Source organism: Ptychodera flava, chromosome 19 (assembly GCF_041260155.1).
Source record: "Ptychodera flava strain L36383 chromosome 19, AS_Pfla_20210202, whole genome shotgun sequence".
Taxonomy (NCBI): Eukaryota; Metazoa; Hemichordata; class Enteropneusta; family Ptychoderidae; genus Ptychodera; species Ptychodera flava.
The window spans coordinates 26,704,395-26,721,402 of NC_091946.1; the positions used below are offsets into that span (position 1 = coordinate 26,704,395).

Below are 17,008 nucleotides of genomic sequence, written 5' to 3' on the forward strand. Positions count from 1 at the left end.
GGAGGCTAAATTTTTACCTACGGTGTCAAGAACAAAAAACTTTGCACTAACAACTCAAAAAAGATGTCCGTAATCAAAGTAGGAATATGGTGCCTCAATATAGACCATTATGCTTTTTCCTGGCTTCAAAGTTCTGCAAAACAAATATCTATTCACCTAACTTTGTCACTGCACTTAAAATATTTGCAAATCAATATTATTCCCTCTACTTCTCTGTTTTGCCACCCACCGACGAATTGGTTAATAAACCATGTGATATACGCCAGCACGATTCAAAGATGATGTCACGTGATGGAAAGTCACAACATTTTCAAAGAGCCCTTTACTAACAGTCAAAGGACAAGATATCTGATTTCGAGGGTTTCTATCTCGTAAACTCATTCGAACGCTGAGGTTGTATCTAGAGTGTTTTTAGTTCAGGTACAGTGACAGTTTCTGCGTTGTCAGATGACTTATAGATAGATAGGCAGGCTGGCTAGCAGACAGACAAAATGGCAGATAGACGCTTTAATGACGGAAAGGCTAATGAGGATCTCAGGTTAACATCAGTGCCATTCAGCGCAAACCTATAGTGGATGTGTTTGTATTTACTCAATCATGGAAGAAGCCCTCAGACGGGCAATGGTTAACACATGCAGAAGACGTATTCTGTTGGTGTGCCAAAAATATCAGTGACTTTATAAACGAGTTCTGATGACCTCAGCACCTAGTACGATGACTCGGCTAGTACACGAAGGCAAAGGTGTCTCCATCGCGCTTTGATATTTGTCTTTACTCGCACCTTGTCCTTACCCATGTGATTTAAGACCATGCGACTAACCTATATTCAAAGTCACAGGAGCGACATGTTTGCCCCTGGCATCAATTCAAGTACGGTCACTGTTTGATTCTAAGCCTCGTATTCGTCCGACGGAATGGACTGTGACGATATCGGTTTGAGCAAATACCAACATCCCGTACGATACTCCAGTATTTGGCCGGGTAGAACCATTCAACCTTACCATGAGTAACCAAAAATGACAGTCAAAAGAGTTTCTTGTGTCAAATGGCCCGTTGGCTGTGGAATCTCTAAAAACTGACAAAAGGTATTCGTTTTGAGCTCATAAATAGCCACAGTTGTTACGTCAATACCATTCGATCGCCATTTCCCTTCTCCACAGAGGCTTCATGTTGTTTCAGGAGAAAGAAAACATTACATTCTAGGACTTCGTATTCGTCTGAAACCGGTTGACATACTTGCTCAGTCCAAAGGCTTTACCGGAAAACATGGCGGCGTCTTTTCTTAAAAAAATTCCTAAGACTTTCAATTAACAAATAAAAGAAAATGCATCCAAAGATCTGCTGCTGATTATCCCTGCAAAGCAGTAGTAAATCTCTCCCTAAACTTCATTTACCAGACGAATTCCTGTCATTTTAGATCTGTCGTATAAGTGAGCAAATGACAGATATGCCGACTCTAAAACTTTTACAATATTATTTTGGCTTAGCTCAAGTAGGGGTTATTTTAAAGCTTATAAAGTAAATAAGGGTTTCACTGGCTTAGTTTTGTAAAAATCGATAATTTTATATCCCCCGATAGATAACACAGAGATGGCGGCCGTTTTGAATTTCAAAATCGGTAAATGTTGGATACTTTGTTGATCTAGTACCAACATTTGCACAGTAACACCATTTTTTCCCTTGATCTTAAAAGATAATGATTAGAGGTTTGCCTGAAGAAAGTTTGAGCAAAAATTTAAGTCTTTCATTTTCGAGGCGCGAACAACCTTAACCCTTTGGCACTGCAATTTTTCTCACCATAATTTTAGTGCAACATTTTACTAATTTTTATGAATTTGTCTACAATTTGTTTGATAATTTTTGACCAAATGTATATTAAATTACCTTGGCTACAATATGGTATCAAAATTTTACCAAAAATCTCGAAAGAATTGACAGGGATATATTTTATAAAGATGACAAAAATTGACTTTGACGCTCAAAGGGTTTAGGTGGCACAGTTGTTTTATAACAATTTTCAACATATCATGTCAATGTCAAAGTTCGATATTCGCCCAGAAATGTTTAGCAGAAATGACAAAATCTTTAAAAACCGGATGTTTTTGGCGCCATAGTCCGAATCTGATGTGCGCGATCTGTATGGTTTTACGCATTCTGAATAGGCATGCTTGTTATCATCGTTCCTATTGAAGAAGGTCACAAGAAATGGGGTGCGATGCAGTGTAATATGACACAGCTAACGCTTACTGGTTCTCGAATGATGAATTTACCAAGCTCGAGTTAGATTACCAAGAACAAGAGACGAGCTCTAAGTTACGTAAAATTCACAGGACCATGCATAGAAGGGCTTATGTCTCCCAAAACTCCATTGGTTTTGTCTTTGTCGCACGAATTGTGCATAAAGTCAACATCGTATATAGACCTTTGGTGTTAAAATAAACTAATAGTACATAGAAATATTAAAAAGGTAATTTATTCATAACTTTAACGTTGAAACGTGAGACACTGCTTGCTGACATGCTTGGAAGGCAAATGCAGGTATGATTTAGCCCCAGGTATACGACTCTCAAATGTTTGTTTTTCTGTGAATTACTGCAAATCTAAAGAACATTTGAATATTCATTATCGCATTTGAATCGTACCTGGACTAAGATAAATCATACAGTGTGACCTATATTCAAAGATGAATATTAAACTGTCACGTTATCGCCGTAATCAAAATTACCTTTGACCTTTCCAGGGGCAAAAAAGTTTTTCATGCACTCATCGTATTCTCTCTCTACAGAACACCATTGTATGTTATTTCAGCTCGTGAGATAACACAAAAATTAGCTCAGGTCATGATGACATTGCGTTACCAAAGACCGATAACACGTAAATTTTCGTGCCATTGGTTTGACATCGCGTCGCATCCTGTACAGACGCCGTTGAAAATACAGCATCATACAAAACATTCATGAGGTTTGAGAAAAAAAAACGGCCCAGGGATGGATGATTGCTCTGATAAAGGACGATGGACGAAAGCTCTTAAATCTTATCTGACACTTCTTGTCTCTTTTGACCTCGTTGCAAGCTACCGGTCGCCTGAGCATCCGAGGTTTGTATATTTCCAAGATGCATACGTAAGGTGATGGAGTAGACTTGGTTCAGGTCTGTGATTGTAGTCCGTGGGCTGGAGGGGCCCACCGTGCACCCCCCACACATCCCTACTACATGGGTATTTTTTGTTCTTTAGGACCTGCTGAACAAGAAAAAAGATGTTAACATTGGATATTTTGGGATGCACTACCTATCTGGGCTGGTTTTTGATTTGCATGTACCGCAAAAAATGGCGAAAAATGGGTAGGGGTAGGGGGTACTATATCCTCCCCTACATTAAGTAAACTAGCATGAAATAGCACAAACCATACATTTTTGGAAAGCTCAGATTCTGCTCTTTATGAGAAACACCAATTTTAGCAAAATTAATTTGTGTACATAGAATAGGACGACTTTAAAATGAATTTTTTTGACAATTTTGAAATTTTTTACCCAAAATACCATGTAACAATTGTGATTTACTTTTTATTAAGCAAAATTTTGACAGCTTTTTGTGTTTGAATTATTTATTTCAACATATCAAACAAAACAAACAGTGTCAACATTAGATATTTAACTATACACAACTTCTCTGGAGTCAATTTTGAATTGCGTGTATCTGTATGGAGTGTGCAAAAGCTAGGGGTAGGGGTAAAACATTCTTTCCTTGATGAAGTAAACTGGCTTGAAATGCCATATACCTTATAGTTTTAGAAAGCTGAGATACTGGTCTTTCTAAAATGCATAAATTTTTAGTAAAAAAATATGATGTCATAGAATTGGATAACTTTAAATCGATTTTTTCTGGCAATCCAGTATTTTTAACTGGAAGAAGATACGATAACTATTGTTTCCTCCTTATGAAGCAAATCAAACAGATTTATGGATGTTCTTTACTAATTGCAACGTGCTGAAGAAGAAAATAAATGTCAAAATTGGGTATTTACCATGCATTATTGTCTCTAGTCACTAAAATAGCAAATTTTGCTACACTGGTATATCGTGAATGGGCATTTTATTGTTATGCAATGAACTAATGCACAGCCTTAAAAAGAAGACTTTAAAACGTGCACACATAGTCGTATTGCAATTTTCTCCAACAAGTAAATAGATTATTGATGACTGTCTATTTTTATAATTTAATTTTTAAATATTTTTCGATAAAATAATTTTGATAAGGCGTATTTGGAAAATTGTCTATGCCTCCTTGTCTTACTTATACAGCAAGCATTACTAACAATCTATTAGGCCGAGGCTAGAGGGGGCGTCTACATGCACCTTCCCCCCAACCCCACAGGATAACAAACTTGTAATTTTCAGAAGCCTTGGGATCCCTAGAATAAGAAATGGGATTTTAACAGACAAAATATAGGGACTCAATAGCTGTTATGGTCATGTTTTGAAGGGTGCCACAAAATCACGACTTTGTGACCCACATGGATTTTTGTCAAACCTGTCTTCTTGTACGTGATCTGCTGAGCTTATTGTTTAACATGACCTAGGTTATGGGGTATCATTAGAAAGGTGATTTATTCTTCTTGAAAATGGTATATAGCAATATGCAATATCTTCTATAGTTTTTATGAAATAGGCCATAATTTACCCCATACCCCAAAGTTTTATGTCACAAATTACTGTCAAAACTAATCTAAATTCCACCAATTTTTACCTATACATAATACAAAAGGCAATACTGTGTATTACCTTTGTGTTATTTGCTACAAGTACATGTTAGAAACTTGGAATAAACTTTTAATAGAAAAAATATTGGGATCCTGTAGCTGTAACAGTCATATTTTGGGGATTTATTCTTCTTGAAAATGGTATATAGCAATATGCAATATCTTCTATAGTTTTTATGAAATAGGGCCATAATTTACCCCATACCCCAAAGTTTTATGTCACAAATTACTGTCAAAACTAATCTAAATTCCACCAATTTTTACCTATACATAATACAAAAGGCAATACTGTGTATTACCTTTGTGTTATTTGCTACAAGTACATGTTAGAAACTTGGAATAAACTTTTAACAGAAAAAATATTGGGATCCTGTAGCTGTAACAGTCATATTTTGAAGGGTACCGAAAAATCACAGTATTACTGACTCTCATTCGTTTTTGTTAAACCTGTCTTCTTGTAAGTCTTCTGCTGAGCTTATTTTGAACATAACGAGGCAAATGGGGTACCATTAGAAAGTTAATTTACTCTTCTTTACAATGAAATGTTGCAATATGCAATATTTTCTATGATTTTCATGAAATAAGATCAAAACTTACCTCATACCCCAACGTTTTATGTCGCAAATTACCATCAAAACTAATCTCAAATTCTACCAATTATTGTCCTAGACACATTACAAAAGGCAATTCTTTGTATAAAATATATTTTACTTGGTACAGGGACATGTCAAAAATATGAGTTAGACTTTTAACAGACAAAATATTGGTATTGAATGACTGTTACTTGCATGTTTTGAAGGGTACCGTGAAGTCAGAGTATTACCGACTCGCATATGTTTTTGTTAAATGTGTCGTCTTGTTAGTTTTCTGCTGAGCTTACTTTTTACCATAGGCTAGCTTATGGGCTGCCATTGGAAAGACAATTTATTTGGCTTTAAAATGACATATTGTAATATACAATATCTTCTATAGTTTTCATAAAATAGGACCAAACCTTACCCCATACCCCAAAGTTTTATGTTGTAAATTACTGTCAAAACTAATCTTAAATTCTACCAATTATTTACCTAGACATTATACAAAGGGTAATGCTTTGAATCAAATTTGTTTTATTTGATACAGGTAAATGTTAGAAACTTGAAATAAACTTTTAACAGAAAAATATCCAGAAGCTGTAGCTGTAACGGTCATATTTTGAATGGTACTGCAAACTCACAGTATTGCCAACTCGCATACGTTTGGTTAAACCTGTCTTCTTGTAAAGTCTTCTACTGAGCTTACTTTTTAACATAACGTAGCAAGTTGGGCATCATTTGAAAGGTAATTTACTTTTCTTTAAAATAATATATCGCAATATACAATATCTTTTATAGTTTTCATGAAATAGGACCACAACTTACCCCATACCCCAAAGTTTTATATTCCAAATTACCGTCAAAACTAATCTCAAATTCTGACAGCTATTTACCGGGACATAATATAAAGGGCAATGATTTGTATTAAATTTAGTATATTTGCTTTAGGTTCATGTTAGAAACTTGAAACGGACTTTTAACAGAAAAAATATTGTGATGCTGTAGCTGTAACAGTCATATTTTGAAGGGTACCACAAACTCACAGTATTGCCAACTCCCATACGTTTGGTTAAACCTGTCTTATTGTAAATCATCTGCTGAGCCTATTTTTTAACATAACCTGGCTATTGAGGTATCGTTAGAAAGGTATTTTTTTCTTCTTTGATATGACATATTGTGATATACAATATCTTCTTAAGTGTTCAGGAAATAAGACCAAAACTTACCCCACACCCCTAAGTTTATATTGCAAATTACTGTCACTACTAATCTCAAATCTACCAAACTTTTACCTAGACATATTACAAAAGGCAATGATTTGTATGAAATCTGTTTTATTTGCTACAGAGATAAGTTACGAATATTAGATAGACTTATAACAGACCAAATATTGGGAATGAATGGTTGTTGCTGTCATGTTTTGAAGGGTACTGTAAAGTCTCAGTCTTGCCAACTCGTATGTGTTGTTGTTAAATGTGTCATCTTGTAAGTCATCTGCTGAGCTTACTTTTTACTCTAACCTATCTTATAGGCTATCATTGGAAAGAAAATTTATTTTGCCTTAAAGTGACATATTGTAATATGAAATATCTTTAATAGTTTTCATGAAATAGGACCAAACTTACCCAATATCCCAAATTCGCAAACTGCAAAGTTTTCTAACAGATGTAGTTTGCAAATAAAACTAAGGGCTGGGGTAAGTTTTTTGCCATTTCATCACAACTTCAGATGATAATGCACTTTATCATATACTAAAATAAAGAGTGATAAAAGCTTTGTAATGATACCCTACAATCTGCGTTACGGATAAAATAAAGGTTGGCAGATAAATTTCATGGAAACTTGTTTAATTTTTTTGCACGGGTTTCAGCAACATATATCCTGCTGTCCTTCAAACTATGATGCTAACAGTTATTAAATCACAAAATTATCCTGTTAATGGTATTTTTCATCGTTGGAAATGTCTCTGTAACAAATAAAATAGGTTTCATACAAAGTTTGTCTTTTTTTATAGAATTTATCGAAATTAAATGCTAGTTTTGACAGTAATTTACAACATAAAACTTTGGGGTATGGGGTAAGGTTTGGTCCTATTTTATGAAAACTATAGAAGATATTGTATATTACAATATGTCATTTTAAAGCCAAATAAATTGTATTTCCAATTGCAGCCCATAAGCTAGCCTATGGTAAAAAGTAAGCTCAGCAGAAAACTAACAAGACGACACATTTAACAAAAACATATGCGAGTCGGTAATACTCTGACTTCACGGTACCCTTCAAAACATGCAAGTAACAGTCATTCAATACCAATATTTTGTCTGTTAAAAGTCTAACTCATATTTTTGACATGTCCCTGTACCAAGTAAAATATATTTTATACAAAGAATTGCCTTTTGTAATGTGTCTAGGACAATAATTGGTAGAATTTGAGATTAGTTTTGATGGTAATTTGCGACATAAAACGTTGGGGTATGAGGTAAGTTTTGATCTTATTTCATGAAAATCATAGAAGATATTGCATATTGCAACATTTCATTGTAAAGAAGAGTAAATTAACTTTCTAAAGGTACCCCATTTGCCTCGTTATGTTCGAAATAAGCTCAGCAGAAGACTTACAAGAAGACAGGTTTAACAAAAACGAATGAGGTCAGTAATACTGTAATTTTTCGGTACCCTTCAAAATATGACTGTTACAGCTACAGGATCCCAATATTCTTTATGTTAAATGTTTATTCCAAGTTTCTAACATGTACTTGTAGCAAATAACACAAAGGTAATACACAGTATTGCCTTTTGTATTATGTATAGGTAAAAATTGGTGGAATTTAGATTAGTTTTGACAGTAATTTGTGAAATAAAACTTTGGGGTATGGGGTAAATTATGGCCCTATTTCATAAAAACTATAGAAGATATTGCATATTGCTATATACCATTTTCAAGAAGAATAAATCACCTTTCTAATGATACCCCATAACCTAGGTCATGTTAAACAATAAGCTCAGCAGATCACGTACAAGAAGACAGGTTTGACAAAAATCCATGTGGGTCACAAAATCGTGATTTTGTGGTACCCTTCAAAACATGACCATAACAGCTATTGAGTCCCTATATTTTGTCTGTTAAAATCCCATTTCTTATTCTAGGGATCCCAAGGCTTCTGAAAATTACAAGTTTGTTATCCTGTGGGGTGGGGGGGGGGAAGGTGCATGTAGACGCCCCCTCTAGCCTCGGCCTAATAGATTGTTAGTAATGCTTGCTGTATAAGTAAGACAAGGAGGCATAGACAATTTTTCAAATACGCCTTATCAAAATTATTTTATCGAAAAATATTTAAAAATGAAATTATAAAAATAGACAGTCATCAATAATGTATTTACTTGTTGGAGAAAATTGCAATACGACTAAGTGTGCACGTTTTAAAGTCTTCTTTTTAAGGCTGTGCATTAGTTCATTGCATAACAATAAAATGCCCATTCACGATATACCAGTGTAGCAAAATTTGCTATTTTAGTGACTAGAGACAATAATGCATGGTAAATACCCAATTTTGACATTTATTTTCTTCTTCAGCACGTTGCAATTAGTAAAGAACATCCATAAATGTGTTTGATTTGCTTCATAAGGAGGAAACAATAGTTATCGTATTTTCTTCCGGTTAAAAATACTGAATTGCCAGAAAAAATCGATTTAAAGTTATCCAATTCTACGACGTCATATTTTTTTACTAAAAATTTATGCATTGTAGAAAGACCAGTATCTCAGCTTTCTAAAACTATAAGGTATATGGCATTTCAAGCCAGTTTACTTCATCAAGGAAAGAATGTTTTACCCCTACCCCTAGCTTTTGCACACCCCATACAGATACACGCAATTCAAAATTGACTCCAGAGAACTAGTGTATAGTTAAATATCTAATGTTAACACTGGTTTTTTTTGTTTGATATGTTGGAATAAATAATTCAAACACAAAAAGCTGTCAAAATTTTGCTTAATAAAAAGTAAATCACAATTGTTACATGGTATTTTGGGTAAAAAATTTCAAAATTGTCAAAAAAATTCATTTTAAAGTCGTCCTATTCTATGTACACAAATTAATTTCGCTAAAATTGGTGTTTCTCATAAAGAGCAGAATCTGAGCTTTCCAAAAAGTATAGTTTGTGCTATTTCATGCTAGTTTACTTATATAACCCCCTACCCCTACCCATTTTTCGCCATTTTTTGCGGTACATGCAAATCAAAAACCAGCCCAGATAGGTAGCGCATCCCAAAATATCCAATGTTAACATCTTTTTTCTTGTTCAGCAGGTTCTAAAGAACAAAAAAACACCCATGTAGTAGGGATGTGGAGGTGCACGGTGGGCCCCTCCAGCCCACGGACTATTGTGAATGCTTGAGTGGAGTGAACGCAATGATTTGTATTCTGCTTTCCGTGAAGCACGCGCGTGAGTGGACGCGATGAGTAGGGTGAACGCGATGAGTGGAGTGAACGCTATACAGCAGAGTTTCACCCGGAATCCGGCAGAAACTAACTCACTACTGCGCAGACTCAAACGTGACGCATTCAATCGCTGGGAAAACCTGGCGTGAGCTGCCAAATTCCGGATAGGTTTGTACGAAATAGGAGAGACACAAGAGAAACTATTATAAATGATTTTATTTTTTAAAAATTCACCGACTTGAACCAAGTCTAGGTGATGGAGGTAAAACGTTATATTCTGCTTCCATGGTTAGTCACGCGTTACGTTAATGGAGCAAGGAGCACGGCTAGTACCCCTATTCAAAATGGCAAGAGTTGAGGAATATCTTGGTCATTACATGCTAACTGTGTTTCGAATGTCGTTCTTTGCTAAGTCTGCAAAGCTGCGTCTAACATTAACTCCTGACCAGTACAGAGGCCTAGGAGGGTCATTACAAATTTGTCTTGCTTTATTCGAAATAGTAACTTACAAAGAGTAATCTTAATTCACTGCCAACTTGTGGGGGTTGTCAACCTGATGCAATAGCCAATTCCCAGATTCCCAATCAATATAAGTGCGTGCGTAACCAAGAAAACTAAACTCGCGAATTTTAATAGACGTGGTGGGTAAAGCCGTGGTGGGTATAGTGGGTAATTGGCCTTACCCACCATGTCTAAATCTATGTGAGGAAAACTCTCTCTCTCTCTCTCTCTCTCTCTCTCTCTCTCTCTCTCTCTCTCTCTCTCTCTCTCTCTCTCTCTCTCTCTCTCACCCACACAAGGTTATCGCAGAGCTTTCATCTACAATGAGCCAACATTTCAATTTTTGACATGGTTGACCAATAATTTCTCGTTTTACAAAGCGGTTGAGTAAGCAGCAGTCATAGTATATCTACTACATCAAGGCGTGAATGTGTGCGCTGACGACGAGAACAACGTAAAATCGAGATCTCAAGTCGAAAATATCGTTTTCTCAAAATCTGTCATATATTATCTTTTGACAGCGTCACAAATACCTTGAACTGTGCATATATACCATGACTTTGACGTTTCTGAGAAGCATGTATAACGTCTTTCAATATCTCCAGCCTCGCGCTGCATTTCGATAAGCTTTGATTCTGAGAGCCGTAGCGATAAGTTTTGATTCAAGGAGTCATCGTCCGAAATCTTACATGTTCTTATCAAAACATTCCCTGATATCTTCAGCAAAAAGGCGATCCGGCGTGACCAGCTGTTGTAGTACCGTCTTGCCGATGTACTCGATTTTGTCTCCCACTATAATGAAGACACGGTCCGGCTGTGCACGGTAGGAAAGATTGAGAGCTTCATCCATGTTGTCAAGAACTACACAAAGTTTGCTGACGTCATTGATATCTGTTGTGAACAAGTCCTCGTCCAAGGACATCATCATTCTGCAACGCAAAAAAGCAATGATATGGATCATGACTTTTAACGAGATTAAATAAAAAGCATATTCCCAAAGCCTTTTTTAAGTGAAATAAAAAGGATTGGTTTGTTCTGATCGACATATACAAATTTTAAACACGTGGCACCATAACAAAAAAAAAATCAATGAACGAAAACGAGTACCCGGGGTCCAAAAGATTGGTAAGCCTCTTTCGGCGAGATTTTAAACATTTTCTGATTTCCTTAGTATTTTGTCAGTCATCGAGGAAAATGTTTTGAAATAGGCGTGATTGTAAATAATCAGAAAAAATCAGCAACATGAAAAAAAATATAGCAACTCTGGATCGAACTTTTATATGGCTTTTATCTGTTTTTTTTCTGTCGTTTATCACAGAGTCAGGTAACTATTTTGAAAATCAAACGTTTTGAAGAGATACCTTGCCGTATCCCTTCTGTCTTCAATGGATTTCGGGAACTTGACAAAACTGAAGTGATTCACTCCGAAGCTCCAGCCATTGGTAGGATGTGCCTCTATGATGTAGACAAACAGGGACTCAGCTTTGTCTTTGTAATCATGAAAGACTCTACTGAGAGCGCCACCATCGAGGACGGCCTGGAAGACGAAAACGAAGAAGTAAAGATATCTAAGTATAGGATATAAATTGATAGACTGCTTTAATGCAAGATATTGGCAGCATTCCGTACACTACATGGAGCCCGAAAGTGACAAAATGAATTTCCTGTTGTCAGTCAGAGCAGGGAATGCACCAATCACCATTGACGTAACGGACGCGTCAAATTTGTAGATTACATATCGAAATGTACCGAAGAACGTCCTTAACGATCTCACAAGTCGAATTTTAGGGTACTCCTGTACTGTAGCTTTGCTGACGAGCTATTCTACACGAAAAACGTCATATCAAATAATACAGTATCTTAAAGTGCGCCAAACGGGCAATTGGCGGGCATGAGCATTGCATCATAATCTGACACTTGTAAAGTATACGTTGACAGAGGAAACGCGTGTTAAATGCAGACAGATAGACAGACAGACATACACACAGAGGCAGACATTGCTGCGACTTAAGCTCACGTGTGTAAACACGTGAGCTAAGAATAACAAAAAACTTGTGAATTTGAAAAAAAAATCTTCACCCATTCAATATTTTCAGTTTAAGTTTAGGTATTTCGAAACAAATAACAGAAAAGAGTGAAGAATTTTTTGAGAAAAACTGATCTAAAACGTTACGATCCCAAGTTAGAGCTTGGTATGCAACGGCATGACCCGAAGTAATTGCAGGTTGCATATCCGGTTACCTCGGACAGGTTACCTCGAACAGGTTACCTCGGATAACATGACAACCGTTCGTAATATGCAAATGACATGTGACTGAGACGTAATGGAAAAGTTGTCCGTAGTTCGTTCCATAGATGAGCATGCATATTTGAATACCATATACGCTGCTTTACACGATGTGTAAGCCAGAAAACTTCAAAAAGAGGGAAACTAAATGACAAGACAAGCATTTTGAAATACATTGGTAAAGAGAGTTAAAGCCCAAAAAGTTGATACTCTTGAAATTTGTATACCTAAAAAAGGCTTCCTATTTTCTCTGGTTTTATCCATTTAAAGGATATAGTCTTTTACTACTTTACCGAACCATTGTTTGGTGAAAAATAAATAATTGGAAAAGTAAATTTAAATTTGACCGCTTTAAATAATATACTCTTTATTTCATAACAAACTGGGATATAACAATATCATTTTCAGTCATTGAGAAATTTTGAATTGACCTTACTCTTCTTTGAATAATTGTTACAAATCAATTCTTCAATTAATAATCTCTGAATATTATTTTTGACCGCTATATTTATTTCCCGCCATTTTTAAAGACTGAAAATATTACAAAGAAACAAAGCATATGATGTCCAAGTGGAAAACATTCAGCATTATGCATTACATTTGACTACCCTGTTGTTTCTGTGAAGATTCCAATGCATATATGCACGATTTAAACTGTTTTTGCTATATTTGCATGAGGGCGCCATTTTATTATTTGGGCACACGTTCGTTCAAAGTTGCACGTATAGTACAGTCCCAGCGGGCTGTTAATAATACTTGTATACACACCCCTCAATTAATACATTCCCACGAACTTGTTTTAGTTTGGAAGTAAAATCACAAAAACGATGCTAAAAGATACAGCTGGTGGGGCTTGAATGAGGCTGATGAGTCCCTCTGGACAGCTGTCTAGGGATGCGACCGTCGTTGATGAGTGTGGATGATCAAACAAAGCAATGTTGATGTTGATGTAGCCAGTGAGGTTGGTAGCGAAGTAATCAAAACTGAAATTTCATATACAGTCTCAACTGAATCGAATGAACTGATACAAACGATGGTCAATTCAAAGGTTCGGTAAAGTAGTAAAAGACTATATCCTTGCCGAAGGTAATCCACAAAATATGAGAGAAAAGATTCAGTTTCGATGTCTGAAGGAAGAAACTATGGTGAAATTTTGAATGCCTTCAAAGCGACATGTGAAGACCCTCAATGTTCATAACTTTTGCATGACCACAAACAAAACGATTATTTTCAGGACCACCAGTCACTCCAAAAAGAGAATAACGTTTCTTGCGTCTTTATTACATGTCTCTTAGGGAGCATTCGTTTTTTTACGGGGAGGGGGAGGTCGATGGAATTTAAGCTACAAATGGAATGCAAAAAGCGAACCCCCTCCAAACTACATTTATAAAATTTGACCCCCTTAATTCACCAATCGTAAAATGTGACCCCCCAAAAAAACCAAACATCTCATTTGATTCATTAACTCATTGCACGCTAAGCCGCGAATGAAAAATAGTGACCCTTCAAACGTTTTTGCCAGAAAAAGAGAAACCCTCCCCAAATTTCATGCACAAAAATCAATGACCCTTCCCAAAATGCCACAGTCCGTATCAATAATGTCTTAATTGACATATAATTTCTCATTTGGCCTTTGAACTTTCAAAGAATCCTTTTTGAACTTTACAAATAATCAATTGGTTGTAAATCCAATATCAATTTGTTGTTTACATCTGCTCTTTCAAATACCCTATTCTCATCATGTACATTTATATCAATTGTCAAACATTTAAAAAAGCACAGATTAAGCTAGTTTTGTATCGTTAAAAATTATTCATAGTTTCCTCGTAGACAATAATGTATATTAGAATCAACATTTTGGTGAACTTGAATTTCAAAATCAAATTTCTTGTTTAAATGTATGTAATTACAAAGTCCAAAAATCTTTGCAAACACTTTATATAACATCATATTTTCAAAATTTTGAGTTATTTTCCAAAGTATTCTAAGTGTTATTAAAGTTATATATCGTGAACGTAGCATGACGCTCATTTCTCTTTGTCAACTTGAAAATTTTTATTTTTTATGAACAAAATTGCTCTATTCTACACTTATCACCTGTTCAGACAGAATAAAGCCATCTTTGTATTCGATTTTATATACTTTTTCAGTCAATTCTGTAGTTTTTTTTGCCATAACTCCATACAAACCTCCGTAAAATTTGACCTCCTTCTCATATCATTGATTGTAAAATTTGACCCCCCTGAAAAACAGTTTTGTAAAAATCAACCTCCCCTTATCGCTTTGTTTGTTGTTGTGTGTGCGCCCGGGTGTGTGTATGTTTAGGTGATTCTAGTGATAAATCGCTTTGTTAGTTGTGCTCGGCGGGGATCGAGATCGCTCAGACCGCAATTTGAATTTTGGTAATCATGATTGACAGCATACATTAACATTTAGAACAGAGATCAAACGGACATTCTTGGACCACACTTTGCCAAAATATGCGCAGTGTCTTTCACGACGTTATCGAGTAGACAGAGAACTATTGCCTTGGACTGTTTTATATCTATCTCATGAATATTCATTACATGCGTAGTGATATTACTCCGTAATTCGGCTTTTAATATTAGTAACATGTAGGCTGACATCACAGAGCGTTCAACCAATGAGCGCTAAGCAACCTCTGTAATGTCAGTCTATTTGCTTTCAGACTTGCAATCTGCAGTGCTTATTCACCTTTGCAAATGAATAAGCTCCCAACCGTGCGACTACTTCTCAGTCTCTGATATAACCCAGCTAAATTGCTAGAGTTTTTACCACGATTCTCGGCTGGAGTAAAATGAACCAAAGTTCACATACACATAATTATGCGCTACTACGCAATCAACGCACAAAAATGCAATCAAAGCGATCAGGTAAACTTACGGAAAGACCTCTTGCCACCAATAGACAGTATCATCATTATCATGAATACATGTGACTTATATTAATCAAAGAAACAAATGATTAAATATTTACTACATAGTGAACAAGAATTATTCTCAAACACAATATCAATGACAGTTAAAGGATAAACCGAAAACAGAAACGCCAAAACGTCTTCACCGATTTGCATTCCAGTTCTATTGTACCTATTTGATATCACTTGCATCATCAACTTTGATTAATATTTCTTTTTCCAGAAACAATGGTTTCTGTAAATATTATTTGTTTCAAAACAGATTCTCAAGCTCGTTACATTGCTGTTTGTTGGTAGATATCAAGTTCCGTTTACCGTTGTAAAACACTTGTATCTCTTAGACACAACAGCTATGTATTGCTTTGTTTTGCTCTTTTTTCAGGCACCGCTAGATATCATTGCAGTTTGTTTCCAATACATCAACGGCATAGCCTAGACACGCAATGAAGTTTCGTCTTTGAAATTACTCATTGGACAGCAAGAATGCAAATTACTTGAAAATGATACACAAGTACTTTGTTCTTTGCACTTTATGCACCGTCAACACATCAATTTCCCATACAGGAAAATCTGTCGTAGATTATATGCTTGTACCATGTGATAATGTACACTTGTGTCATGAATTTTCTGTGGATTCTGTCACTGCATTAATTGATATGTATGATTTACACTGCTTTCTTGGTGATTGTGCGTTACCAAATCACTCAGTTTTGACACTAAAAATGGGGACAAGAGAGCTTGAGCATGATGGAAAAAATTCAATGGATCCCGTAGTTAGGGGTGAAAAGACAAGGCGATATAAGGTTTCAAATATACCAAATGGATTTCTAGACGGGGAATTATCCAGAAATGCTATTATAGAATTAATAGATCAAATTGAGTCATCTCGGAATAACCAATGGAGTGTAGATATTATATATGATAAATTTTGTGACAGTATTTTTTCTGAAATGGATGCTACGCTAGAGTACAGGGATGTCCCAGTGTGTTCAAAGAAATTAAAAGTACATAAGCCATTTTGGAATACAGAACTGACTGCCCTCTGGAGGGACACGAGAGAAAAAGAGAAACAATTTATGAGATGTACATGTACTAAATTACAGAAATCGGTATTTAAACAAAACTTTAGGAATGCCCAACATACATTTGACAAATTTTACAGAAAGCTGAAGAGGTCATACCAAAGACAGGTTATGAAAGATATTGAAAATTTAAACACACAGAATCCAACTGAGTTTTGGAGTCACATTAATAAAATGGGTCCTAGAGCAAAAAATGATATTCCATGGGAGGTTTACGCAGAAAACAATAGCGTCACAACAGATGTTAATCCAGTTTTAAATAAATGGAAATCTGACTTTGAAGATCTCTATAGCCTTTCTGTCACGGGAGACACTGGATTCGATGAGGACTTCTACCAACATATTTTGAGTTGTAAAAATCAGTTGGAATGGCAGTTAGACAGTAATCATGTTAACCCCCTATTGAATTGTGATATTTCACTT

At 35.7% G+C, this 17,008-nt stretch overlaps 1 protein-coding gene across 1 annotated transcript; it reads right to left on the reverse strand.

Annotated features, from left to right (window-relative positions):
- Window positions 1-10,577: 10,577 nt before the first annotated feature.
- Window positions 10,578-14,685, reverse strand: LOC139118117 (type I iodothyronine deiodinase-like). The gene is made up of 4 exons (XM_070681412.1): window positions 14,663-14,685; window positions 13,407-13,548; window positions 11,640-11,815; window positions 10,578-11,207 (listed from the first exon to the last, which is right to left on the reverse strand). The coding sequence occupies exons 1-4, from the start codon at window positions 14,683-14,685 to the stop codon at window positions 10,964-10,966; spliced, it is 585 nt and encodes a 194-aa protein (XP_070537513.1). The 3' UTR covers window positions 10,578-10,963.
- Between the last annotated feature and the right edge of the window lie 2,323 nt (window positions 14,686-17,008).

Excerpts from the sequence above, each read along its gene's own strand:
- LOC139118117 (XM_070681412.1), bottom strand. The coding sequence starts at position 14,685 with ATGGCTTTATTCTGTCTGAACAG. Across the intron at positions 13,549-14,662 it reads GCTTTATTCTGTCTGAACAG|TTTTGATTACTTCGCTACCA; the intron begins GTGATAAGTGTA and ends ATGAAATTTCAG. Across the intron at positions 11,816-13,406 it reads TCATTCAAGCCCCACCAGCT|GCCGTCCTCGATGGTGGCGC; the intron begins GTATCTTTTAGC and ends TTCGTCTTCCAG.